The following is a 26,696-nucleotide window of genomic DNA, read 5'->3' as shown; positions in this document are numbered from 1 at the left end:
CCAAGTGAAGATGGTCTCCCGTCCAACAGCGAAAACATGGGCATTGCTTGGTAGTGTGACGACAACCTTGCACTATGGAAACCAGAGCCTACCAGATACCCTGCCGATGTAGTAAGACATACATATGTTACATGGTGCGTAACGTCAAAGATCATTGCCAGGAACACCAGCAGCACACACTACTGCAGCAGCCTAACAAGATGGCAGTCCCCGAACATGGCCTGATGGAATTACATGGAATGGGTTATGACCATGTTCAACTTCTGGGACAGTTGTCTTTGAGAAATCTATTGTGATCCTATTAAGAGAACTGCCGATAAATTGCAAAAATGGGTACATACTGGGAACACATTATGAAAATGGTCAAGAGGTGAAAATGAGAAGACATTAAACAGACAATGGGGGCAGGTGGAGGAACAGTAGAAGTGCTGGCAGCACACACATCTGGTCACAAACCTAGGGCAGAGAGCACACACATCTGGTCACAAACCTAGGGCAGAGCACTGTGTTGGCAGAAGGAGTGTGGGCAGGGATGCAGGGTGCAGATGGCCAATAGAGCAGCCGATCAGAAGGAGCTGACAGGAGACAAAACTGCAGTGCTGGCCCCACCATCAGTTAGTAACATATTGCACATACATAGGAAAAAGTCCACTACTAAGCAACTACACTACTGATAAATTGCTGGTAACAAGTAACTACTATTAAATATCTAGGAATTTCTATCCAGAGCAACTGTATGTGGAATGACCACATAAAACTAGTAGTAGGAAACGCACATGCCAGACGGATTAATAGGAAGAAATCTAAACTTTAAAAAAATGGGTTGCAAGGCATTTGTTCAACCAATTCTCAAATATTTTTCATCAGTCTGGGACCCTTACCTGGCAGGACTGATAGGGGGGGGGGGGGGGGGTAGGGGGGGGGGGAGAGGGAGAGGGAGAGGGAGAGGGAGAGGGAGAGGGAGAGAGAGAGAGAGAGAGAAGATCCAGTGATAAGTGGCGCATTTGGTTCTGGTATCATTTAGTCTGTGCAAGAGCATTGCAGACGAGCTCAAAAATCTCTAGTAGCAGACACTGCCACAGGTGACATGCCTTACGGATAGGTTCGTTTTTGAAATTTCAAGATACGTTACAGGAAGTCAGACAACATATTAATTACTCCCACAAAAGTCACACAAAATAACCACAGCAAGAAAATTCAAGAAATTATAGCTCTATCAGAGGCTCATTGATAATCATTCTTCTTTTGTGAATGAAAAAGGGAAGGGGGACCAATTAGTGGTACCACAAGTACCCTCCGCCACACACTGTCAGTGGCTTGTGGAGTATTTATGTAAATGTAGAAAAAGTGAGAAAAGCCTCACTATGTCGTAAGAATAAACAAGTGTGCCAATAATGAATCTGTCCTACAAACCAAGTCTGAGTGAACATGTAGTAAGAGTAGCAGTGCAGGGAAGAGAAAAAAAAAAGAGGCTCTGGACTCTGCTCACCACACCCATGCCCACAAAAGAGGTGAGAGACCCCTGGCAAGGCTTCACTTAACCCAACAGCATCAAATAAGGAACTGTTCTCGCAAGATGTAGCTAGGGCATTTAAATCTTAGAACAATGCTCAGCTTGTAATTGCCTATTCACTCTAGGAATGCATTGAGTTCAATTTCTAGCTAATAGTTTGCTCATAAATGTATGCCAAAACGAAGCAAGTTCTGTGTGTCACATGGTCACTGATCTCCAGAAGCAAACATGCGGAAATGCATAGTTCACGGTGATGAGGTTTCACAGCAACTGATAAGAGCGTTCACAGCTACTCGAGTAATCTGTTCACAGGCAACCTTCAGTGGAGTACCACCACCATGAGACTTCATTCAAAACCACGGGCTGATTTCCCAAAGGACACACCCCCAACAGAGAACAGAAAACATGTCGCAAAAATGTGTCTTATGCACCACTCAAGAGGAAAAAGAAGTGAATGAGAATGCCAATGAGTTAAAAGTTAGGTGCTGCTCTACATTTAGATGGTACAAATGGCTCTAAGCACTATGGGACTTGACATCTGAGGTCAGCAGTTCCCTATACTTAGAACTACTTAAACCTAACTAACCTAAGGATATCACACACATCCATGCCCGAGGCAGGATTCGAACCTGCGACCGTAGCAGCAGCGCGGTTCCAGACTGAAGTGCCTAGAACCACTCCACCACAGCAGCCGGCTACATTTAAATGACTTTTGAGGTCTGCCATACCCAAAAATCATACTGGCTGATACACACAATGATCATACTAGCAGATATGTATTAAATCTGATGTCACAGCAACCAGTAGGGTATTTAAATATGACTTCATTGAGTTAAAGAGAGAATAGGTGATGATATGGAAAGAATATTTTTGAAAAACAAAGAGATAGTTAATTGCAAGTACCGTATTCCACACTATGTTTTTCTAGACAGAATGTCATTTTAACTGTACAATTTCTCTGTTCCACTTACCTGCACTTTTCAGTTAAGATTCTACGTTCTTTAAGGACTATTCCATTTTCTTCATCTGTATATCTATATTCTTCAGTTATACTGAAATATGATCCACTGCTGGATGATGAGTCTGAACTGCACGTACAGAAGTTAACATAATCAGAGGTCTTTGTTGATCGACCAGAATCACTTGTTCCTTCTAGGCAGATATGCAAATCTGATTTTGGAGAAGTATCTTCACTTAGAATCTTTTGTAAGGATTGAACACTTTTCTCCAATACCACTCCTGCTATCAAGTCACTACCTGCATTTGTAGTTGCAGCCAATTCTGGTTTCTGATTTTTATTTACTTTTAGCTGTCCCTCATAAGATGCATCCCTTTCATAAGAAAGGTGTTTTTTCTTTGGAGTACTTTGAAACATCCAGCAGACAATACTGCCTTCATCATACTTTCCAGGTGTACAATTCATACCTTTGTGAGTATCTTTATCCAAGAAACCATTGTTAAGTTCTGAATGAGAAAGCTCTGAACGTGAACACGTCCTTAAACTAAGGTTTCTCCTGGATAAAGAATGCGATGAATCTAAAGTCTCAATGCCATCACAGCTACTATCCACTGATAACTTTTCCAATGAGCATGTTACAGAGTGCAGCATATTTTCAGTGATGTGCTTCACAGCTTCATTTGTACTATTTTCTTGCTGATCAACAGTCATACAAGAACTGTTGAAGTCACAGTGTGTACTATTACTGCCCAAGTTCCTGCCAAAACGTGGCAAAAGTTTTCTTCTCGATTTCGCTGAATTGCCCGATGTAAATGATTTTGTTGAAAATACTGATGAAGACTGCTTGTATTCAAATGATACACATTTTTCAGTAGCAGATTTTTGGATGCTCGCCTCTGAGCATATTGAAGACATATCAGAATTTTGATCTGATGATATAACTTTACATTCACTTGAATAGTTGTTCTTATCTGAAGTTTCACTACTACTTAATGTTATACATTCTATGACTCTGCTTGCATCTTTAGTAGAAATACTGGAATCTGAGAAGAACAAATTGCTGCATCCTGAGGAATGTACACCACTCTTTGGCATTTGTATATGCTTTTTACTTTTTTCATTGGAAGACTGCTTCAAATTGTCAACTAGATTATTACCCACATATAGATCTGAATAACGACCAGAAAAAAGTGAAACGGAATCCTTTAATGTCGACCGACTTTCAGGAACAGTGGAGCTAACGCCACATTCCAAAAGGATATCACCATTGGAGAGGATAACTTTTTCTGAAAAAGACAAGAAAACATCATATCATAAAAGACAGCAGGTGTATCAATAGCACACGAAGTGTATGAAATAAGATTACTACTTGCTGTATCTTCCCCACTCAATAACACGCACAAACACAGTGCAGTGTTAACTCTTAATAACTTCATTCTATGAGCATATAAAACTCCAAATTTTTCTTAATCAGCATACTTATGAAACTGAAGCACATTAGTATCACTCTTTATACACTTAAATAAAAGTGCAGAAAAGTAACCACTCATAAAACTGATGTGTGGCATACCAAATTACACGACAAGACACATCACCAAGGTTCATGATTTTTCATTCTAGCTCACTCAATTGAACATACATTGATTGCAAGTAGAGGCATTTGAGGTCAATGTGACTGTGTGAATGAGAATACAATAGATCACAGGAACTGAAAAGCTAATGACATCTCTGCACTGACAGTCTCTTATGAAACTCTTATCAGTCACGTACAGGTGAGTGGTAAGTCCTACTAAACCATTTATCATCATCATCATCATCATCATCATCATCATCATCAATTGATGTCACCAAGATAGCAGTACAAGACTATAATCCAAACATTCACATGATACAAAAATCTACTCACCAAGCGGTGGCAGAACACACACATACACAAAATATTATGATTAGGCAAGGTTTAGGAGCCAGTGGGTCCTCCTCCAGGCAGAAGGGTAGAAGGGGAAGGAAGAGGGGTGAAGGAAAAGGACTGGGGAGGTCTAAGGAAACGGGTAAATTTCAGGAAAGTCACACAGAACCACAGATCAGGGGGAGACTTACCTGAAGGGATGAGAAGGAACGACTGATTGTTGGGGATTGCACCGAACGAGATTTGAAAACCTGATATTTTAAGATGGAAGACAGGGTAATATGCAAGAGTTTACTACTAAAACATCACACACGAGTTAATAAGAGAGAAAAGCTAAGTGCATTGTATGTAACAGAGGAAGGAGGGGGACGATGAAAAATAGACAGGTAAAAAATGAACTATGTAGAAAACTAAAATGGAGTGAAGAAGTAGTTACTGTGAAGAAATGCCAAGGCGGAAGAAATTAACATAATTAAGGTAGGTGGGTGGCGAGAAACAAGGACTTGTTGTAATGCTGGTTTCCACGTGTGGGTTTCTGAGAAAAATGGTGTCTGGAGGAAGAATCCAGATTGCATGTGTGGTGATGGTTGGTTCAAAAGAGGAGGGGAAGGGGAGGGAAAGGGGGGGGGGGGTTGGAAGGGACCAAACTGCAAGGTCATCGGTCCCTTGTTCCCAGTAAAATAATTACACAAGGGACAGAAGAGAAGACTGGAGACGTTAGCAGAATAACAGGAGACAGGAAGAAGCAGAAAAACGACAGAACAACCAACACTGCTACAGACAAAACAGGAAAAGAAAACCACAGAGAGAAGCAAGAAACAGGTCGAAGGGATAAAAACAAGAAGCAGATGACCGTAGCTGACCAACCACGACAACAAAAAGGAAAAGCTAGCTACTCTATGACACATTAAAACATCCACCCTAAAAGCATTAGAGTGGAGAACACAAAAGATACAAAGGACATGCGCTAAAACTTACGTAGAATGATAAAACCCACCATCATGCATAAAACTTAAAACTACATTAGCTGATGAAGCACTGTCAGCTAAAATTAATGGCAACAAGTCCAGTAACTGAAGAGTCTGTCACAGGGCAGCCAAAGAAGGACAGCTCGCCAAGATATAGGCCTCTGTCAGCCAGGCGCAGGAGGTAGCCGAGTGTAACCCAAGTGTGGCCAATGCGGAGCCGGCAGAGAACCACAGAGTCCCTGCGAGAGGCCTGCATGGAAGACCTTCGAAGTCTCCTTAATGTCACGCAGTTTGTTGTGCGTGCTGAGGTTATGCCATTTCGTCTCCCAAAGCCACAAAACCTTGTGGCGTAGTACTGAATGCAGGTCAGATGTAGAGAAGCCAATCTCCATACGCAGTTCCCGCGTAGACTGGTTTGCCAGCCTGTCGGCAAGTTTGTTGTGTGAAATTCAGACGTGACGTGGGGTCTAGACAAACACCACTGAACGACTGGACCATTTGAGGGCATAGATGGCAACCCAGTTCTAAGCAAAGAAGGGAAAGCAGAAAGGTGGAAGGAGTATATAGAGGGTCTATACAAGGGCGATGTACTTGAGGACAATATTATGGAAATGGAAGAGGATGTAGATGAAGATGAAATGGGAGATACGATACTGCGTGAAGAGTTTGACAGAGCACTGAAAGACCTGAGTCGAAACAAGGCCCCAGGAGTAGACAACATTCCATTAGAACTACTGATGGCCTTGGGAGAGCCAGTCCTGACAAAACTCTACCATCTGGTGAGCAAGATGTATGAGACACGTGAAATACCCTCAGACTTCAAGAAGAATATAATAATTCCAATCCAAAAGAAAGCAGGTGTTGACAGATGTGAAAATTACCGAACTATCAGTTTAATAAGTCACAGCTGCAAAATACTAACGCGAATTCTTTACAGACGAATGGAAAAACTGGTAGAAGCGGACCTCGGGGAAGATCAGTTTGGATTCCGTAGAAATATTGGAACACGTGAGGCAATACTAACCTTACGACTTATCTTAGAAGAAAGATTAAGAAAAGGCAAACCTACGTTTCTAGCATTTGTAGACTTAGAGAAAGCTTTTGACAATGTTGACTGGAATACTCTCTTTCACATTCTAAAGGTGGCAGGGGTAAAATACAGGGAGCGAAAGGCTATTTACGATTTGTACAGAAACCAGATGGCAGTTATAAGAGTCGAGGGGCATGAAAGGGAAGCAGTGGTTGGGAAGGGAGTGAGACAGGGTTGTAGTCTCTCCCCGATGTTATTCAATCTGTATATTGAGCAAGCAGTAAAGGAAACAAAAGAAAAGTTCAGAGTAGGTATTAAAATTCATGGAGAAGAAGTAAAAACTTTGAGGTTCGCCGATGACATTGTAATTCTGTCAGAGACAGCAAAGGACTTGGAAGAGCAGTTGAACGGAATGGAAAGGGTCTTGAAAGGAGGATATAAGATGAACATCAACAAAAGAAAAACGAGGATAATGGAATGCAGTCAAATTAAATCGGGTGATGCTGAGGGAATTAGATTAGGAAATGAGACACTTAAAGTAGTAAATGAGTTTTGCTATTTAGGGAGTAAAATAACTGATGATGGTCGAAGTAGAGAGGATATAAAATGTAAACTGGCAATGGCAAGGAAATCGTTTCTGAAGAAGAGAAATTTGTTAACATCGAGTATAGATTTAAGTGTCAGGAAGTCGTTTCTGAAAGTATTTGTATGGAGTGTAGCCAGGTATGGAAGTGAAACATGGACGATAAATAGTTTGGACAAGAAGAGAATAGAAGCTTTCGAAATGTGGTGCTACAGAAGAATGCTGAAGATTAGATGGGTAGATCACGTAACTAATGAGGAAGTATTGAATAGGATTGGGGAGAAGAAAACTTTGTGGCACAACTTGACTAGAAGAAGGGATCGGTTGGTAGGACATGATTTGAGGCATCAAGGGATCACAAATTTAGCATTGGAGGGCAGCGTGGAGGGTAAAAATCTTAGAGGGAGACCAAGAGATGACTACACTAAGCAGATTCAGAAGGATGTAGGTTGCAGTAGGTACTGGGAGATGAAGCTTGCACAGGATAGAGTAGCATGGAGAGCTGCATCAAACCAGTCTCAGGACTGAAGACCACAACAACAACAGATGGTCTCCTTGATGGTCGATACCAAAGGACAGCGAGGGTAGCATTGGTTGATAGCTTGTAGGCTGCTGAAGGAGTCAGTACACTGAAGAAACAACTCCCCACGGCATGAAGGTATGTGCTCAAGAGCACGAGATAGCCACCAGCTCAGCAGTGAAAACACAGTAGCCATCGGGCAAGAAATGCTGTTCAAAATGTCTTCCATGGACATATGCGAAGCAGACGTATGCACCAACCACTGAGCCATTTGTGTAAACCACTTTGTTGCCTTGGTACATGTCAAGAATCAAGAGAAAGTGGCAGCAGAGCGCCGCAGGGTTAACCGAGTCCTTAGGGCCGTGTGAAAGATCCAGGCAAAGTCGCAGCCTAGGTGTAGACCATGGAGGTCTACGTGAATGGACCTCAAGTATAGATGGTAAAGGCAAAGACTCCAGTTTCAAAAGAAGGGATTGGACACAAACTGCAATTGGAAGCCCTGACTTGGGCCGCCAATGCGGGAGATGAACCACCGTGCGTGGGAAAAGGAGATGGTGATTCAAATGTGCAGGAGAACTACAAACTTTTGAAACTTAACTGGCCAGCAGTTATGCATGCCTAACCTGCAAGGGAGGGACTCCGGCCTCCATAAAGATGCTGGTCACTGGACCGTCCTAAAAGTTACTGTCGCTGGGCAAACATCACAGTGATGCACTGGGTCGAGTAAATGCAACACTGAGTGCGCCAACGAGCCATAAACCAGACCCCCATAGTCAAGGCAGGATTGAACAAGGGCTCTGTAGAGCTGCAGCAGCGTAGAGCGATCTGCACCCCATTTGGTGTTGCTCAGGCAGCGGAGGGCATTGAGGTGCTGCCAGCACTTCCGCTTAAGCTGACTAAGGTGAGGAAGCCACGTCAATCAGGGGTCTAAAACAAGTCCTAAGAATCAATATGTCTCCAATACAGTGAGTGGATCATCATGAAGGCAAAGTTCTGGTTCCGGATGAACAGTACAATGCCAACAGAAGTGCATGACACACGACTTCGCGGATGAAAACTGGAAGCCGTGGGCTAGAGTCCATGACTGCAGCCTTGTGGATGGCTCCCTGTACGTGCCCCTCAGCAACACGAGTACTGGTGGAGCAGTATGAAATGCAGAAGTCATCTGCATACAGAGAGAGAGAGAGAGAGAGAGAGAGAGAGAGAGAGAGAGAGAGAGAGAGAGAGACGGACGCCCCTACAGCTGCTGCTAGACCATTAATGGCCACTAAAAATAGAGGTACACTCAATACGGAGCCCTGTGGGACCCCATTCGTCTGGAGGCACCAACTTGGACACGGGAAGTACAAAGCAATAGGAAATTTTGGATAAAAACCGGGCACGGGCCTTTGAGACCCCCCACTTGTATAATATTGCAAGGATATGTTGTCGCCAGGTGGTGTCACACGCTTTTCGTAAATCATAAAAGACGGCAACCAGGTGTTGACGTCTGGTAAAGGCTGTTTGGATGGCAGATTCAAGGGACACAAGATTATCAGTGGTAGAGCGATACTGGCGGAAACTGTCCTGACATGGAGCTTGTAGGCCACGTGACTCCAGGACCCAACCCAACCGCCAACACCATACATTCCAGCAGCTTATAAAGAATGTTCAGGGGGGGGCGGGACTGATAGCTATCCCGATCAACAGGGTTTTTACTGGGTTTGAGCACCAGAATGATGATGTTCTCCCACCATTGTAATGGAAAGATGCCATCACACCAGATCCAGTTGAAGATCACTACGAGGTGTCACTTGTAGTCAGATGAGATATGTTTAATCATCCGACTGAATCCAATCTGCCCCAGAAGCTGTGTCGGGGCAATGTGCGAGGGCACTGAGGAACTCCCACTCTGTGAATGGGGGGTTATAGGAATCACTATGGTGTGTAGTAAATGAGAGGACTTTCCCTTCCAGCCGCCATTTGAGAGTGCGAAAGAATGGGGGTAATTTTCCGACGCAGAGGCTCGAGCATAGTGCCCGGCAAAGTGCCCGGCAATCGCGTTTGCATCAGTAGATAACATGCCATTTATGTTAACACCAGGAACACCTGTTGGGGTCTGGTACCCAAAAACTCATTTGATCTTTGCCCAGACTTGGGAAGGTGACATGTGGCACCCAGTGGTCGCCTTTTTATAAAATGCGAATGCGGGCATGGAGCCGTTTAAAGGCTATGAGGTACTCCAGGTAAGGGTGCCACTTATGCCACTGTACAGCTTGCCAACTCTCCTTAATTGCCCCAGCGACTTCCAGCATCCACCAAGGGACTGTCTTTCGCTGGGGGCACCCTAAAGAGCGAGGGATAGCGTTTTCCGCCGCAGAAACAATCTTAGTTACCTGCTCAACCACCATACTGATGTTACCATGTGGGGGAGATTCAACGGTGATAACAGAGGTGAAAGTTTCCCAGTCCGCCTTGTTTAAAGCCATCTGGGCAGTTGTCCATGGGCCTGACGCCAGGGCAGTGACAGAACAATGGGAAAGTGGTCACTACCACACAGGTGGTCGTGTGCTCTCCAGTGGACAGATGGGAGAAGACCAGGACTGCAAGCCGAGAGATCAATGTATAAATATGTGCCATGTGCCACACTGAAATGTGTGGTGGGCCCAGTATTTAAGAGGCAGAGATCACATTGTCACACTAAATTTTCAATATCTCTGCCACGGCCAGTAAGAACTGTGCCACTCCACAAGGTGTTATGAGCGTTAAAATCTCCCAAAAGTAGGATAGATATACGGAGTTGATCAATCAGTGCAGCCAATACATTCAGGGGTACCGCACCATCGGCAGAAAGATATACAATACATACAATTATTTGCTGTGTTGTCCTTATTCTGACAACAACAGCTTCAAGAGGGGTTTGAAGGGGCACAGTTTCACTAAAGACAGAGTTTAGGACATAAAAGTGAACTCTACCCGACACTATTATGGTACCTACTATTCCTGTAGCATCCCTAATAGCTGCGGAGGGGAGGGGTCCGCATTGCTGGGAGCCAGGTTTCCTGGAGGGCAATGCAGAGAGCAGGTGTAAAGCTTAACAGTTGGTGTAGCTCAGCCAGGTAGTGGAAAAAACCACCGCAATTCCACTGGAGGATGACGTCATCGTGAGACTGGGAAGGCATGGAACATTCAATGAGGCAGTTTACACCTCAGGGTCACCTGTTGCCACCAACTTTTTGTCTGAGCGGTCTATATCCATTGTGTCTCAAGGTCTGGTGAGATCTAGGTCGTCAGCGAACACCAGAATCTCCACCTCATCCGCAGATGCAGAGCATATAGGTAGCGGTGTTGTTGGTGCTACCGCAATTCCCTTGGTCTTAGTGACCTTCTTTTTGGATTCCTTTCACTGTTCCTTGGGTTTCCCTGGCTCGGAGGACTGATTCAGTCTCCGGGACTGAGAAGGAGCGTGAAGCCCTATGACCAGCTGCTTTTGGGCTCTTCAGCCAATGGTAGGTGTAATCTTTCCTACCAGCAGAAACCTGGGAAGGGAGTGACCCAAGGGACCCCTTTCTAGTGAGAGGGGAGAGGAGCTGAAGAAGACTTGCGCTTCTCCAGCTCAGAAGTGGGAACTGAACTCCCCGATGGTTGGCGGGGGCGGGGGGTGGGGATGTAGGTGGTGTGGGTGCAACAGGGAGGGAAGTGCCCAGACTGCAAAAGAAGGTCCCTGTGGAATATAATACCCTGGACCATATTTAAACTCTTATGGAGTGTGATCGTAACAGAAACACCCCCCAACTCTTCACAAGCGAGTAATGCCTGTGACTGAGCAGAGGGTGTTGTTTTTATCAAGACTGACCCAGAGCACATTTTGGACAAGCCCTCCACCTCCCCAATCATGTCCTCCAAATGCTCCACAAAAAACCGATGCTTCATGGAAATGAAAAATTCCCCATCAACTCTCGTACATACGAGGCACCGAGGCGAATAAGCTTCACTGCCATCCTTAGCCTCGCATTCCTCCCATGGTGTGGCCAGGGAGGGGAATGATTTGTGGTCCTATTTCTTAGTATTGAAGTTAGACTTTGCCCGTTTAGAGACTGCTGGCAGCAGACCACCAGCACGGGATGATGTACTATGCTTCACGGAGTATCATCCGCCCTGATGCCACCCACTCCAAGCAGGGGCCCTCCCCAAGGGCACCATCCAGCCTCAGCAAGGGCCACCTGGCAGGATAGACACTGCCAGGTGCCCCAACACCCCAGGGAGATGAACATCTACTCTGTGGCATATGTGCAGCACAGGCATCAGCAGAGCGATCCCTGTGTTGTCAGGGGGCTACAACCAACAGGGTAAATGGCAGCCCCACCACAACAGACTGGATACCGTGCTGGATATGAGGTGCTAAGAAGTCCACAGTCATCATCAGCACAGAAAGCAACACTGCACAGTGCAAGGTGGAAAATGCACCCGGGAAGATGCCCTCATTCAAGATATGGAGAATGAGGGGGACTGATATGCGACGATGAGAAAGTGGGCTAAAGATCTCAATGCATGGCGGACACAACGCACCACGGAAAGCGCCCTTCCCCAGTCAGCTCGCTCTTCGGAAAAATTTAGAAAGATGGAGTTGAAACCCGATCATCACATAAAGGCCGAAACGTTTGAGACTCCTTTTCGTTGCCTCTTATGACAGGCAGGAATACCTTGGGCCTATTCTAACCCTCGGACAAGCAGGAGGGGGAGGGGGGGGGGGGTCGCCCTGTGTGGTGAAACAGGCGTGGAGATCACGACTGTCATGTTGTAGAACATGCTCTGCAACTGGACATTGGGTGTTGCCAGTATACAGCCTCTGCCTATTCCCATTCATTGCAACTGGTAATTTGGCGGTTGCCATGCCGATGTAAAAGGTCGAACAGTGTTTACGTAACACTCGTTATATGATGTGTGTTGTTTCACAGGTGGCCCTCCCTTTGATAGTGTATATTTGTCAGTTACAGGACTATAGCTCAATTCTTTTATCTTGGCGGCTCGCGCATGCCCGCCCAGACGCTGGAGATTGCTGCGTTGCCAGTTGCACACGACGCACGCGCCAATAGAAGCAGCGCCATAGTATAGCATAGTTCGCAAGCTTACGTGTAGGGGGGAGCGCGCAGTTCATGAAGTAAAGCCACCACGGCCGCATTAACCCTTTCGCTGCTACAAAGACGTGCTCCCTGCATTCCGCGCTGTGGGCGATTTTGTCACTGTACTGCTCGCCTGTGCAGACACATTGTGTTCCGACTGCTTTGACACTCTTTATCATTCGATTCCACAAAAACTATTTGGCTCAAAAATTAGATTTTTACCTATCTTCTTGACTGATACCTTCCCCCCATAAATGACTTAATTTTGTTTCGATGTTCAACGCAGTTACTATGCAGCATTAAATATAGTAAACCTTTGCACGAAATTTTGAAGAGTTTGCAGAGGTAAAAGTCCATAGAGTATACTTTCCGTATGGTCGATTTTAGTTGCCACAATGTTGAGAATGATATGTGGACAAGATACCTATATATTTCATTTAATTTAAGTACCGCATAGGTGTCGTATGTAATATTGAGAATAATTCCACCTTTCGCGACTGTAACAAAAGTTTTACTTACACTGGGCACGTTTGGCTTTATTTTAAAGCACTTCAATCAATCAAAAGGAAGTAGACAAAATACATTAAACAAAACTGTGGACTTACAAAAACATTAGGACTTGAATATACCGTCTGTCAGTGAAGTGCTCAGAGCTACGTCAAATATAATTTTGTGTGTGGCACACACAAACAGCATTTATATGCTAAAACACTGATGAGCCAACACAGACGTTGAATATTGTGCTACCGCAGCACAAAACTACGAAAGGTGACTTGGCAATGGAGGACACAAAATACAGTCCTCTTATGATGCTTCAAAAGAGAGAAACACGTCTGGTCTAAATAAGTCGCTTATTACAGTTGCAGAAGAGGGATATATTTCAATACCATTGGTAAAACTGCGACTGTGGAACAAAAACAAGAAATAGAACGTGAATACCATTGTGTCTGTGCCATACCTTTCTCCGATGGAAGTGCTTTAAAATAAAGCCAAACTTTTATTACAGTCGCGAAAGACTGAATATTTCTCAATATTACATACGACACCTATGTGGCACTTAAATTAAATGAGATATTCTTATACAGTAAATTCCATATGAAATTTAGGTATCTTGTCCACATTTCATTCTCAACATTGTGGCAACTAAAATCGACCATACGGAAAGTATACGCTATGGACTTTTACCTCTGCAAACTCTTCAAAATTTCGTGCAATGGTTTACTACATTTAATGCTGCACATCAAAACAAAATTAAGTCATTTATGGGGGGAAGGTATCAGGCAAGAAGACGTGTAAAAATCAAATTTTTTGGCCAAATAGTTTTTGTGAAATCGAATGATAAGTGTGTCAAAGCAGTGGGAACACCATGTGTCTGCACAGGCGAGAAGTGCAGTGATGACAAAATCATGGACAGCGCGGAATGCGGGGGAGCACGTGTCTGCAGCAGCGAAAGAGTTAATGAAGAGGCAAAGCACTAGAAATTTCATTCAAACGAATAAAATTCGTGAAGTAAGGCACTCCAATATTGTTTTTAAATAAAGAAAATATTAAGCACCGCACAAGGTTTGAACTCGTAACCTTTCACTTGGCAGCCCAACACCTTAACCGTTCCGCTACCTCAGCTCATCGAACAGTGTAACTCCGTAAGGACTCTAACACCTCACGCAACTACTTATAAACACTGTTGGTATGACTATGAATTACTCACGCTTCGTCGAAGTACAATAGGAAATATACAATTACCGCTGTTCTTTATTGCCAAAAAGCAATTCGTGAGATTGAAACAAACACCTTTCCTTGCTATCGCCTGAATTAGGAGTCTTATTGCTTGTTTGGTTTAATTAATTAATAGAATATGAAGCAATTGGTATAAAGAATGCTTTTTCCAAACTTTCTGTAAAAGAAAGTCTGCTATCAAAACATTGCTTTTGTTCTATTACTTTATTTATGACTGAACGTTTCTAAAACTGAAGACACTCGTCCGTGCTCTGCACTGCTGTCGAGATCTGGCAACGTCGTTCTCTGTTCATTGGCTGACTGTGTTTTGTGACGTCAGATGCGCAGAACGAACCTAAACTCGGCCGCCAAGATATATGACGCGCACTTTAGTACAGGTGGTGGTATGGTAGGAGGGTGCATAGAGCAAGTCTTGCAGTGGGAACAGTCACAGGGATAGGAGCCACAGGTTAGGGAGATGGGTGCAGAAGGAGCATATGGTCTGACGAGAATGTTGTGGAGATTGGGAAGGCAACAAAAAGCTATTCTAGATGTGGTGGGCAAAATCTCAGATAGAACGCATCTAGAATAGCTTTTCGTTGCCCTCCCAATCTCCGCAATATTCTTGTCAGCCCCTATGCTCCCCCTCTGCACCCATCTCCCTACCCTATGGCTCCTACCCCTGTGACTGTCCCCGCTACAAGACTTGTCCTATGCACCCTGATACCACCACCTACATCACTCCAACAACTGGCAAAACACACTATCAAAAGGGAGAGCCACCTGTAAAACGACAGGTCGTACACTAACTATTATCTAAACACTGTTTGACCTTCTAAATTGGCATGACAACCACCAAATTATCAGTTAGGATGAATGGGCATAGGTAGAGGGTGTATATTGGCAACAAGCAATATCCTGTAGCATAGCATGTTCTACAACATGACAATTGTGACCTCGGTGCCAATTCCATCTGGATCCTTCCTCCAGACACCATTTTTCTCAGAACTCCACATGTGAGGACTAGTGTTACAACATGTCCTCGGTTCTTGCCACCCACCTGGCCTTAATTATGTTAATTTTTTCCGCCTTCTTTAGTTTTCTACACATTTCGTTTTCTTACCTGTCCATTTTTTGCCACCGCCTTCCTCCTCTGTTATGCATAATAGACTTAGTTTTTCACTCTTATTAATTCATGCACAATGTTTAAGCAGTAATTTCTGTCTTGCATGTTACCCTGTCTTCCACCTTTAAGATCTCAGGTTTTCAAATCTTGTCCAGTGCAGTCCCCAACAATCAGTCTTTCCTTCTCATCCCGTCCGGTAAGTCTCTCCTGACCCGTGATTCTGGGTGACTTTCCCAAAATCTACCCCTTATCTTAGACCTCCACCTGAAGGAGGATCTACTGGCTCTGAAAGTTTTCCTAATTATAATCTTTTATGTGTGTGTTCTGCCACCGTTTGGTGAGTACTTTCACATGAGAAGCAAAAATTTACACACAAACTATGATTCTCACCAAATCCTGGAAAAATACATAAAATGAATAATTATGAGGAGTTGGCCCATCTGCATCAAGAAGATGAGTGATATACAGAACACATTCTGTATGTCACTGACAATGATCATCACATTGCACTACACTACCCATCACTGAAGACTGACTCTCCTGTTCACAAGCTCTTTAAAGATTTAACACTTAGTTCTTTGGGTCTTAAATGAATGAGCATCTCAACCCTGGAATGGCCGCAGAGAAACAGTTAGCTCGGTTTGAATGGTTCAAGTAGATGATATGCAATAGCGCACTGCATTTAACATATTTTCCTTCAGTAATGCACTATTTCCAGTTTTATTTACCTCATGACATCAGTTATCTCCCCTCGGCACTGGGGTGTCTAACAGAACTGGTTCTTTTCCTAAAATCAAACAGTTCAGCTGTGCCAATTACAGCTTGCAACTCAATACAGAAACTCAGACTCTCCTTACTGTTTTCGGTAAGCACTGCCTTATTATGAATGGTATTCTGCCACCCACCAGACCTATGCGATATCCTTGTCCATCCCCACTCCACACCTGTTCCCAACCCCTTACCTCATGGGTCATGTCCCTGCAAACACTTAGATGCAAGACCTATCCCACACATCGTCCCACCACAACCTAACCCAATCTAGTCAGAGGCATTCCCTATCCCGTCAGAGGCAGGGCCATCTGCTTCACGTGCTTCTACAGCTCGTCATGTGAATAAAGTTTTGTCAGACACTTCCTCTCACATTCAGCACAATGCGAGGAAACTTTTTGTAACTTTGAACATTTGCGGACGTTCTGTTCGCATGCAGCTGGACACTGGTGCGTCATTTTCTTTCCTGAACAGATCGATGTATGACTTGCTTGGCTCGCCCCCGCTTCGTCGTTCACATTCCACACTGACTGCTTTTACTGGACAGGAAATCTCAGTGCTCGGCGTGTGTAGTTTGCAAGCCACGTATGGTGCAACACCCCGTACAGTGTCTTTCCATGTGCTCCGCTCGAGTGATGCTACGAACATTTTTGGCATGGACGCATTTGAACTTTTTGGCCTCGCAATTCAGGACAATGTACTTTGTATCAACACTAGTGGCCATGCAGACAGTGTTGCCGCACTATGCGATGATTTTACTGAACTGTTTTCTGATGGCCTTGGTTGTGCCACAGACTTTGCAGTGCATGTTGTAGTTAAAGACAATGCCACACCTATTTTCGGGCGAGCACGTCTGGTACAGCACGCACTGTACGACGCTGTAGCTGCTGAACTTGTGCATTTTCAAGACAGTGGTGTCATTGAACCTGTTTCTGCTTCGCCTATAGTGTGTGTGAAGAAACCAAATGGTCATCTCTGTATTTGTGCTGACTAAGTCTACAGTAAATCCCCAGACAGTGGTAGCTACGTTTCCCTTACCGCATCCTGAAGACATTTTTGATAAGCTTGGTGTGGAAAAATTCTTTTCCACGATTGACTAGCAGGACGCATACTTTCAGATTCCGCTCGACGAACAGTCACAGTGCTAATTTAAGATCAACACCCACCTTGGATTTTTCAAGTTTCGCCGCCTTCTGTTTGGTTGTGCTTCGGCTCCTGCTACTTTTTAGTCTTAGGCTGCGTTCACACTGCCGGCCGGGCCGAGCCGAGCCTGGCCGGGCCGGGCCGCCGCCCGCTTTGATATCAAGCACATGGTTTTGAATTGCGGTGTTCACACTGGCGGCCGGGCCGCGCCGACACGGCGTGAGCCTCCCGGAGCCGAGCCGGCGACATCTCGAGTGTTTAATATTGCCGGCAGCTTCTGCAGTACACGCATCGTTCGTCTCCCCTCTGCTTTCATCACAAGTATGACTGCACATGTCTTATTTTAAGATGTTACCTCACATTTCACAATCAGTGAGGATAAATTACGTTTATTATAATGACACATGCGAAATTACTTTTACTTCATTTATTTAATCTACTGTGTGTACATGCATTTACAACAATAGCTTGCCAGCGATCGCGGCATTGCCGCCACTGAATAGTTCGCATTTACTTGTAAACGGAGACAGATATGAGTGTCACTGAGGGACGGAAATGTGTCCCTACCAGATGACAATGCATTGTGAAGTCATGCTGTGCACGTTACTATAAGCTGTTGTCTGTGACATCTTTTTGCGATGTTCTTACTTTAATGAATGCAGAATAACATATATATGACATTAACTTGTGTTCGGCTAGTATGACAGTAACTATGCAGTTTCCAGATTATGGAACGAAGTAACCAAGGAGTGTGTTTCAGATAGTACACACAAATATAAATTATTTTCCTTTATAGTTTTATTTGTTTTATTTACGATGAAATGAGATACACAAAAATACAGTAAATAGTTAAGTACTTTCAATTCCAAAATTTATTTTTGAAAGGTTTTTTAATTATTTTAAGTTGCATTTTTAACGAAATATTCAACAAAAGTGTTCCTGACAGTTTTCGACCGTAATGTGGAATTTCTGTTGAATGTGGCACCAGCTGTCTGCATATCAGCGTTGTTACAAAACTTTTCAGCTTCAACATTGCATCCTTCTCTGTCAATGACAATATTATGAAGTAGACAAATGCACTTGACTATGTGATCAGCTACGTTAATGGATGTTTCAATTTCCTTCCTCAGTAGTCTCCATTTATTGGTCATTATACCAAATGCACATTCAACAACTTTTCGTGCTCTGGAATGCATATCACTGTATAGAATCTTCTCGTTGTTCAAATTTCTGCGAGGAAAAGGTCTCATCAAAATGACGTACGGCAGTTCCTGACACATTCCTTTAAGTCTTGTTGGTGGCGGTAATAACAGCTCCCCATTTGTAAGTTTCTTATCTAACATACTTTCTTTAAACACGCCTGCATCAGACTGTTTACCGTAGGCACCAACATCTACAGCTATAAATTTGTAATTTGCATCAGCAACTGCTTGGAGTACAATCAGATAATACTGTTTGTAATTGTAAAACATGCTGCCAGAAAGTTTAGGACATTGGACACGCATGTGCTTCCCGTCTATACATACAACAGAGTTTGGAAATCCCCATCTCGTATGCATTTCACTGGCAATTTCTTTAAATCGAGAAACAGTTGGAGTTGGTAAATGAATGGGAGCAAGTGACTCCCATATGGCCATACAAACGTCTTTCACCACCACTGATACGGTGGACACTCCTAATCGGAATGACGATGCTAGTGCATGAAAGGGGATGCCAGTGGACAGATACCTGAGTAAAAAAATCGTAAAATGTGTTACTTAAGTGTGGTGTTGGGCGAAGTTTTTACAGTTTTGTTTGCACGGTAGATATTTACTTAGTCCATGTCATTTCACAGTTATACAACAATAAATAATTAAAGAGACATTTTCTTGCATCCTTCTATATTCTTTCAATTAGAATAATGAAATCGAAATGCAAAGACCTGAGAGACAGTTACAGAGAATAACTTTTATAACTTGGCAAAATAAGGTCATGTGATCCAGTGAATAGTATACTAAAATGCAATTCCACTCGGGCTTTGTTCTGTCATATGATTTTCCTGAGTTCCAAGAGCTATGCACAGTTCCTTATCAGTGGAAATAGAACCACTGAGTCAAAGGGCATTATCTCAAAACTCTTCGCCTATCAATCTGTCTATCTTACAAGGTAATGAAAAGAATTATGTGGGGTCATCAGTGGCCCCACATGATGAACCATCACCACTGCCAAGTACTGCATCATGAAGAAAAAAGAAGAAAAAACTTGGAAAATTCTGAAGGAGTGTTTCTGTGATTCTTCGTTGAAGGCACAGCAAGACATTACCCAAAATGACGAAGCTAATTATTTCCTAATGATTCTCAGGAGTCCCATAAACTCTCTTCCCCTCAGAGGTAAGCATTTGTGAAATTTAAAATACAAAAGCATGACTACAATTAATTGGAGGTAGTGAATGCCGTACAAAGTTCTACTGCAAACCAAAAAGTGTATACTAACGAATCTTACCCTATCGTTATACACAATTTTTCTTCTGCTGTTATACTTCTGCGGAAATTTGTGTTCTGTTTTGAAATTTTGTCTTGAATGTTCTGCAGCACATACTGAAATGTATTATGATTCATTCTGTAATATGAATAAAATTTTTCAGGACAGTTTTTAAGTTCTTCATGTAAAGAAAAAAACTCTCCTAAATGTCTGTCGCTATTTATGGGATGAATCCATAACCCCCTAGTTCTTCTGTACTTCAAAACTCGACGAGTTACTGCAGAGTCAAAACAATACCAATAAAAGAGTGAAGACATTGTTCTACACGACAGCACAGACTAGCTAAAGGCGAGCAACTGTTGACTGCAGCTACGTTTTCTACTGACTTGCTTGTCAGCTGTCGAAGGGTGGGGATCTTTTTTAAATTTATTTATTTGGCCTCCGGCAGCTAACAGCCATTTAGCCAAAGAGTGGGGATTACCTTGACAATGCAGCGCAGCCCGCCAAGGAAGAAAAAAAAAAAAACAATGAAGAACAATGAAACGCACATCTGTGTCGATCTACAGTAGTTTCATTAACTCCCCATTATTTTTTCTGTCGAAGTAGACAACGAGACTACAGAATTGCGCTTCAGTTTCTGCAGTAAAGGTATCACAAATCTCCAGTTTGCTTTTGTGATTAGTTTTACAATGCATCAGGTGCAAGATCTCTTCTTAGATTAATATATTCTTATCTTTTAGTTCGAAATGTACATTATACTAATTGTAGGATGTTGATGACAAATAATTGTTTGTCTTTTGTGATGCAACGTGTGGCCAATTATAAAAGCATAGCAGATGATTGTCCAGTAGCCGGGGGGAAAAATTATTATACATTTGGATTTATCTAGACAATGAGACCATTAAAATAATACGAGGGTCCGACACTAGGTCTGCGCTGATCACAAGTAATTAGTTTTTTTCTGTCCTGCATTATATGACTACACTAAACCAAGCTGTAACTGCGCGAACTCCGTGGTTTGCGGACGCGGCACTGACGCCACTGAGTAGCTCGCATTACTTGTGACCGGAGACAGATATCAGTATCATTATCATTATCATTTCAAAAACTTTTTGGTACTTTTAGCTACATTTCATTTCCAACAATGTATGGTCTAAAACGGATCTAACAGTAAGCTACCTGCTACATAACTTTTTCACTACAAGATTTGTAAATCAAGTGCACAACGTTGACAAATAGCATCATTTCACAATGACTGTTAAGAAATATGGAAAGATAAATGATTCAATACGAAGCTAAGATGTTACAATACAACGTGTACAAAAATCAGATTTTTTAGCCGCACACTTTCTTCAAAATCGGTTGAGAAGCGTTACGAAACTAAGAAATCACGCGAAACGAAAAGTAGACTTTTTCTTATTTCACGACGTAAGTAACGCTTTTACGGAAAAAATAAGTTCATAAAACGATGGGGCGAAGTCTTATATACGGCTAAGAGTTTTTAAAACATGAAAATCGGAGAAGTGGATTTTCCTCCATTTCACCGTCCCGGCTCGGCGCGGCGCGCAATGTGAATGCACTACACGTCGGCCTGAGCTGGCTAGGCACGAGCCGAGCCAGTACGCGTCATCCCTGGCCGGCCCGGTCGGCAGTGTGAACGCAGCCTTACTTGCAGCAGTTGTTTGCCACTGTCCCTGGTTGCTCAAATTACGTGGACGATATAGTTGTATCAGGTCGCACCCCAGGTAAACATTTACAGAATTTGTGTGCCTTATTTACTGTACTTTTGCAGGCACGACTAAAGTGTAACAGAGATAAGTGCAAATTTTTTCGAACTGAGATTCAGTATTTAGGACATATGATTAATGGACAAGGTATCCACCCCTCGCCGTCACATCTCAGTGCTATTAGAGACTTGCCAGCGCCCAGGAACTTGAAAGAACTTCCGTCTGTGTTGGGCAAAAATCATATATTATATTCAGCACAGATTGCAGTGCCTTTGCATCATCTTCAGTGTAAGAACGTTCCTTTTGCTTGGTCTTCGGAATGTGACGCTACTTTCCACAAGCTCAAATCTGCTTTGTTGAGTGATCTCTGTTTGATTCCTGTCGATCCCCCCAACCCAGTTGTTTTGGCTGTTGATGCATCCTCTCACAGCATTGGAGCGGTTCTCCCTAACCGCATTAATTCGCTTTTGCGTCTAAGTTGCTCAATTCTGCCCAGCAAAACTGTTCTCAAATCAAGAAAGAAGCTTTAGCTATTGTCTATGGAATGTCAAAGTTTCATGATTTTTTTGTACGGTCGCAAGTTCTATTTGGTCACCGACCATAAGCCTTTGATGTTGTTATTTCACCCGTCAAAGCCAGTACCGGCCCGTACTGCACAAAAGTTGCAACATTGGTCTTTGTTTTTGTCTAACTACAGTCACGAAATCTTGTTAAGGCCTATGGCCCAGCATTGCAATGCTGATGCCTTTGTCCTGTCTCCCTATCAGTCCTGACGAAGAGTTTGATTCTTCCGAATGGTCATGCATGTTCATTGATTTGCAAGATAAGGAATTAGCTGATGGTCTCCGGTGGATTTTCGTCGCATTGCTTCCGTGACAGCCACTGACGCTTCTTTGCAGATTCTTTTGCAGTATATTCGTACTCAATGGACTCCATCTGCTACGCAGATTCGAGATCCACTTGTTCGACATTACTTTGCACAATGTCACAACTTGTCTGTACACCATGACGTTATCTTGTTACGAACTGACAATGATCAGTCTCATGTGGTTGTACCTCATTCGTTACAATCTGAAATTCTGGGGGTATAGTGCAGATGAAGCAATTAACACATCATCACTGCACTTGAGTCGGCATTGATAAACAAATTGAGAATTTGCTTGCTAACTGTCACTCTTGCACGGAGCATCAATCTGCTCCCTGCCAGCACTTCTCTGCGTGGCTGACTCCTACTGCACCTTGGCAGCACGTTCATATTGATTTTGCAGGTCCTTTCTGAGACACCCGCTGGTTGATAGTTATTTATGCGTACAGCAACTTCCCCTTTGTTGTACCTATGTCTTCTTCTACATCTGCAAGTACTGTTCGGGTTTTAACATCTATTTTTTGCATTGAGGGCCTTCCTGAAGTTATTGTCTCTGACAATGGCCCCCAATTCGTGTCCTCAGAGTTGGGAGCGTTCTGTGCTGCTAATGGCATTCATTCACCATCTGAACTCTGCCCCGTTACATCCCCAGTCAATCAGTGAGGCTGAACACTTTGTGCGTACGTTTAAAGCGCAGATGAGTAAGTTGCAAGCCACGCACTCTCGCGAGTGAGCACTCTGGACTTTCCTTGCTTCATATCGCTCTCAGCCGCACAGCACCCATTCCCCAGTGGAATTGCTACATGGCCGCACCCATCGGTCACTCCTGCAGCTTTTGCACCCGCCACCATGCGATCCCGCTGCTTCACCTCGTTCTGGCTTCGCACCGTGTGTTTGGTGTTCTATCGCGTTTTCTCTGGCAGGCAGCGCTGGGAGCAGGGGCGCATTCTTCGCCGGCTTGGCCATGCCTTATTTCTCATTTCTGGTTGCTGCAGCACAGCACTGTCAAGGGACTCCGGAACCAGATTCATTTGTGGCATCCTCAGTTTTCTGCCGCTGGTTGTTTCCGCCAGAATTGGAGGCTTCGCGGCTTCTGCCGCCTCAGCCCACGACTCCGACAGCGGTGCCACCGCCACCATGCATCGCTGCTGGGTATGCTCAGATAAGGAGGGGAGCAACGACCTCCATGGGCAACGGCAGCGGTGGCGTGACGGCAGCCTCAGCGTCCATCGGTTCTGTGAGAATCTTTTTGTTGTGCCTGTCTGCAACTTAGCATCTCTGGTATATGGTAAGTAGCAACTTTCTTTCTCTAATATTGTTATATTCCATCATGGATTTTCTATTGTTTAATATTAAAAATGTTTTAGTCTGAGAGCAAAAAGATTTTGTGCACGTTCTTACATTATAAGCATAAGAAAAAGTGCACAGTTTCATGAAAATCTAAGGTGATGGGTGACATGACATGCATGATATGATGTTGAATGACCCTGCCTTCATACTGTTGTTTCCAATACAGAGAAACAGAAACATCACACAAGAAACTTAAATTCATATTTTTAAAACAAATGTGAATGCTGTCCTCCAATATGTCAGTGAAAGGTGAAAAGTAAATAAAAAGGTAACTTCTTCAATATTCATTTTATATATATTTTCGAGGATTTGGTGAGAATAATAGATGCGCGTAAATTTCTGTTTCTCATGTGAAAGTTCAGGACAACAAAAACAATCAATTTTTGAAAAAAATAAGATGATTGGCTGGATAAAAAAAAGTACTCACCAAGCAGTGGCAGAACACACAAAAAAGATTATAACTAGGCAAACTTTCGGAGCCAGTGGATCCTCCTCCAGGTGAAAGGGTTGAAGGGGAAGGAAGAAGGGTGAAGGAGGAGGACTGGAGAGGTCTAGGAAAAGAGGTAGATTCTAGGAAAGTCGCCCAGAATCACGGGTCACGAGAGACTTACCAGACAGGATGAGAAGGAAAGACTGATTGTTGGGGGGCTGCACTGGACAAGATTTGAAAACCTGAGAGCTTAAAGGTGGAAGACAGCGTAACATGCAAGACAGATTCGAACTGTGTTCGACTGTCTTGTGAACTGCGTAGGCTAACCACATTACCATACCAACTTCTTAGAATCGGCACCTTCGCACACATACATCAGGTACATAACAGACGCATAAAACTTCTCTTGCGACTTTCTTGGAACTGCTATAGTAGTGATCTTGCTACTTGCACTTTATGTTGTTTTAATGACTTACTAAAGGTGTACAAAGTTTGAAATAAATCAGTGATTCCAACAGCAGGGCCTCCCCTTGTAAGCATATCAAAAATATACAGTCTATATAAGGAAGAATGTATGGACTTCAAACCAGCCAGCAAAATAACTTTTAGAAGACCATTTGATCAGAACTACAGTCTTGCCTTATGCAAACTTAAAAAGGAAATGTCAAAAATGTGTGAGTCATGAGAAAGCATATAATTATGAAGAAAAGAAAGCAATGGAAAAAGAGTATAATGAGCATATTGCAAGGAAAAATGAGTGCAATCAAGAAATAGCTACTGATTATGGAAGATGTAAAGCAGGCAAGAGCTCTGTATCCTTGACTCATTTCATTTACAGTCTGTCTTGCAAGTGAAGTCAGTTAAATGTCCTGTAGTCTGAAAATATGAGCAAACAATTTGACTATCTATGAACTTTCTTAGACAAATGATGCATTCTGCTATGCTCGGATTGAACTGAAAGTGAGGTAGCTCAGAAATCTGTACCTGTATCATGAGATGGATTAAACAGATTCAACCAAATATACAACATATTTCATTATCCTCTGACAGCTGCAGAGATCAGAACACAAATCAAAACAATTGCACTGTTCCTGTACTTGGTTCAGACAACAAATTCAGACATTATTGAACCTGAGATTCTTTTATCTGGTGAAACATTCATGGAAGTACATAACTTTTGTTTCATTATAGTTGTTAAAGTTGGCCAAGTGCTTCAAAGTTTTGCAAATTTGCAACTTACTGCATGGCACTATGACAGAGTGCGAAGATGGGGGAGCTACAGATGCTACAGCCAATAGCAGATCAATTACAAGGGTGTAATAGTGACATCGCATAATTTAGATGGGAACTGATGAGTGGTGAGAAAGGGCTTTAAAGAGTCAAAACATTTCATGTAGCAGATGCTGTGCGTCCTGGACTGGATGACTTCTGTAAGGCTCTAGAGAATCTTGATCTCGGGTTTACCGACAGATAAAGGAGCTCTGTATCCTTCACACTAACAGAGTCAGCGATTGATTTTGGGTGGCAACTGGCTGCACTGTAATAGTTTGTAGCTTTGATTAGTCTAAGTGCACAATGTACTTTAGAAGATTTCGCCTTTTGTAATGCTAGGCACTTATCATTGAGCAGTTTCATTGCAGACTGGAATTTTTCCGCTAATGACATATGCGAGCAGTGAAGTTTTATTAGCAAGTGTGTACACACACATGAACAGTTCAGTTTCTCATAAATTGTGAGCAAGTCCTTGAGTTTATTTTGCAAACTGACTGGTGCTACAGTTACAGTATCAGTGCCAGTAACGAAGCAATACAGTACATAAAAAAGAGCAATTTAAACTGTATTGATTGTGTTGCCTGGCTTATTTGTTACAAGACACCAGCTACATAATTTTAATCAAAAGATGGGTAACTATTCTGCAAGGAAATTGTAAACTTGTGATGACGTAAGAAGAGAAACGCATTGCAGTGATATCCAATTTGTCACCGGACAAAATGTGATGATCCAAAATTCAGATAAAATACAATCATACATTTCTGTTCCCCTGCCAAGAAAGAGTTGTAATACACAACGAGGAGTCACAGGTTGCAAATACAGTTTAATAATAATAAGAAATACACACAAAACTTAACCAATATTAAATACATAATGACTGTTTCATTTGTTGGTGATTGATTAATAACAGCTGACTTAACGAATACTTACATATGCTATCTCACTAATTCCACTTAATAACAATTAAAGCAACAGCATTTAAGAGACAGGAACTATTAGATGTAAAATAGTAACTGAAAATAAACAAATGGCACAATGTAAATGAATACAACAAATTCTTAAGAATAGAGTTGATTTAATTTTACACAGCTGGAGCTATTTCAAATTTGCATTGGGAAAGAATGAAGAATAAGGGAGGAAGTAAGCAGTGGGAGGAGGACAAGAGGGAAGACAAAAGAGTAGAAGATTAGACCTTGAAGTACTCTCAACAATTTAGTTGTTACAGGCTGAACACAAGCTCTCTGAACAAGGAAAGGAAT

At 43.0% G+C, this 26,696-nt stretch overlaps 1 protein-coding gene across 1 annotated transcript in view; it reads right to left on the bottom strand.

The window, feature by feature from the left end:
- Positions 1 to 26,696, bottom strand: part of LOC124798917 — a gene marked incomplete at its 5' end in the record, with an annotated part of 86,123 nt that overhangs the window by 48,843 nt on the left and 10,584 nt on the right. The window contains one exon of the mRNA XM_047262449.1: positions 2,485 to 3,757. Within this exon, the coding sequence (XP_047118405.1) occupies positions 2,485 to 3,757 (1,273 nt within the window). The remainder of the gene's footprint in view (positions 1 to 2,484; positions 3,758 to 26,696) is intronic.

This window comes from Schistocerca piceifrons, chromosome 5 (assembly GCF_021461385.2).
Source record: "Schistocerca piceifrons isolate TAMUIC-IGC-003096 chromosome 5, iqSchPice1.1, whole genome shotgun sequence".
NCBI classification, from domain to species: Eukaryota; Metazoa; Arthropoda; class Insecta; order Orthoptera; family Acrididae; genus Schistocerca; species Schistocerca piceifrons.
Note: the sequence above shows the minus strand (reverse complement) of the source record. Positions and strands in the feature narration are given on the sequence as shown.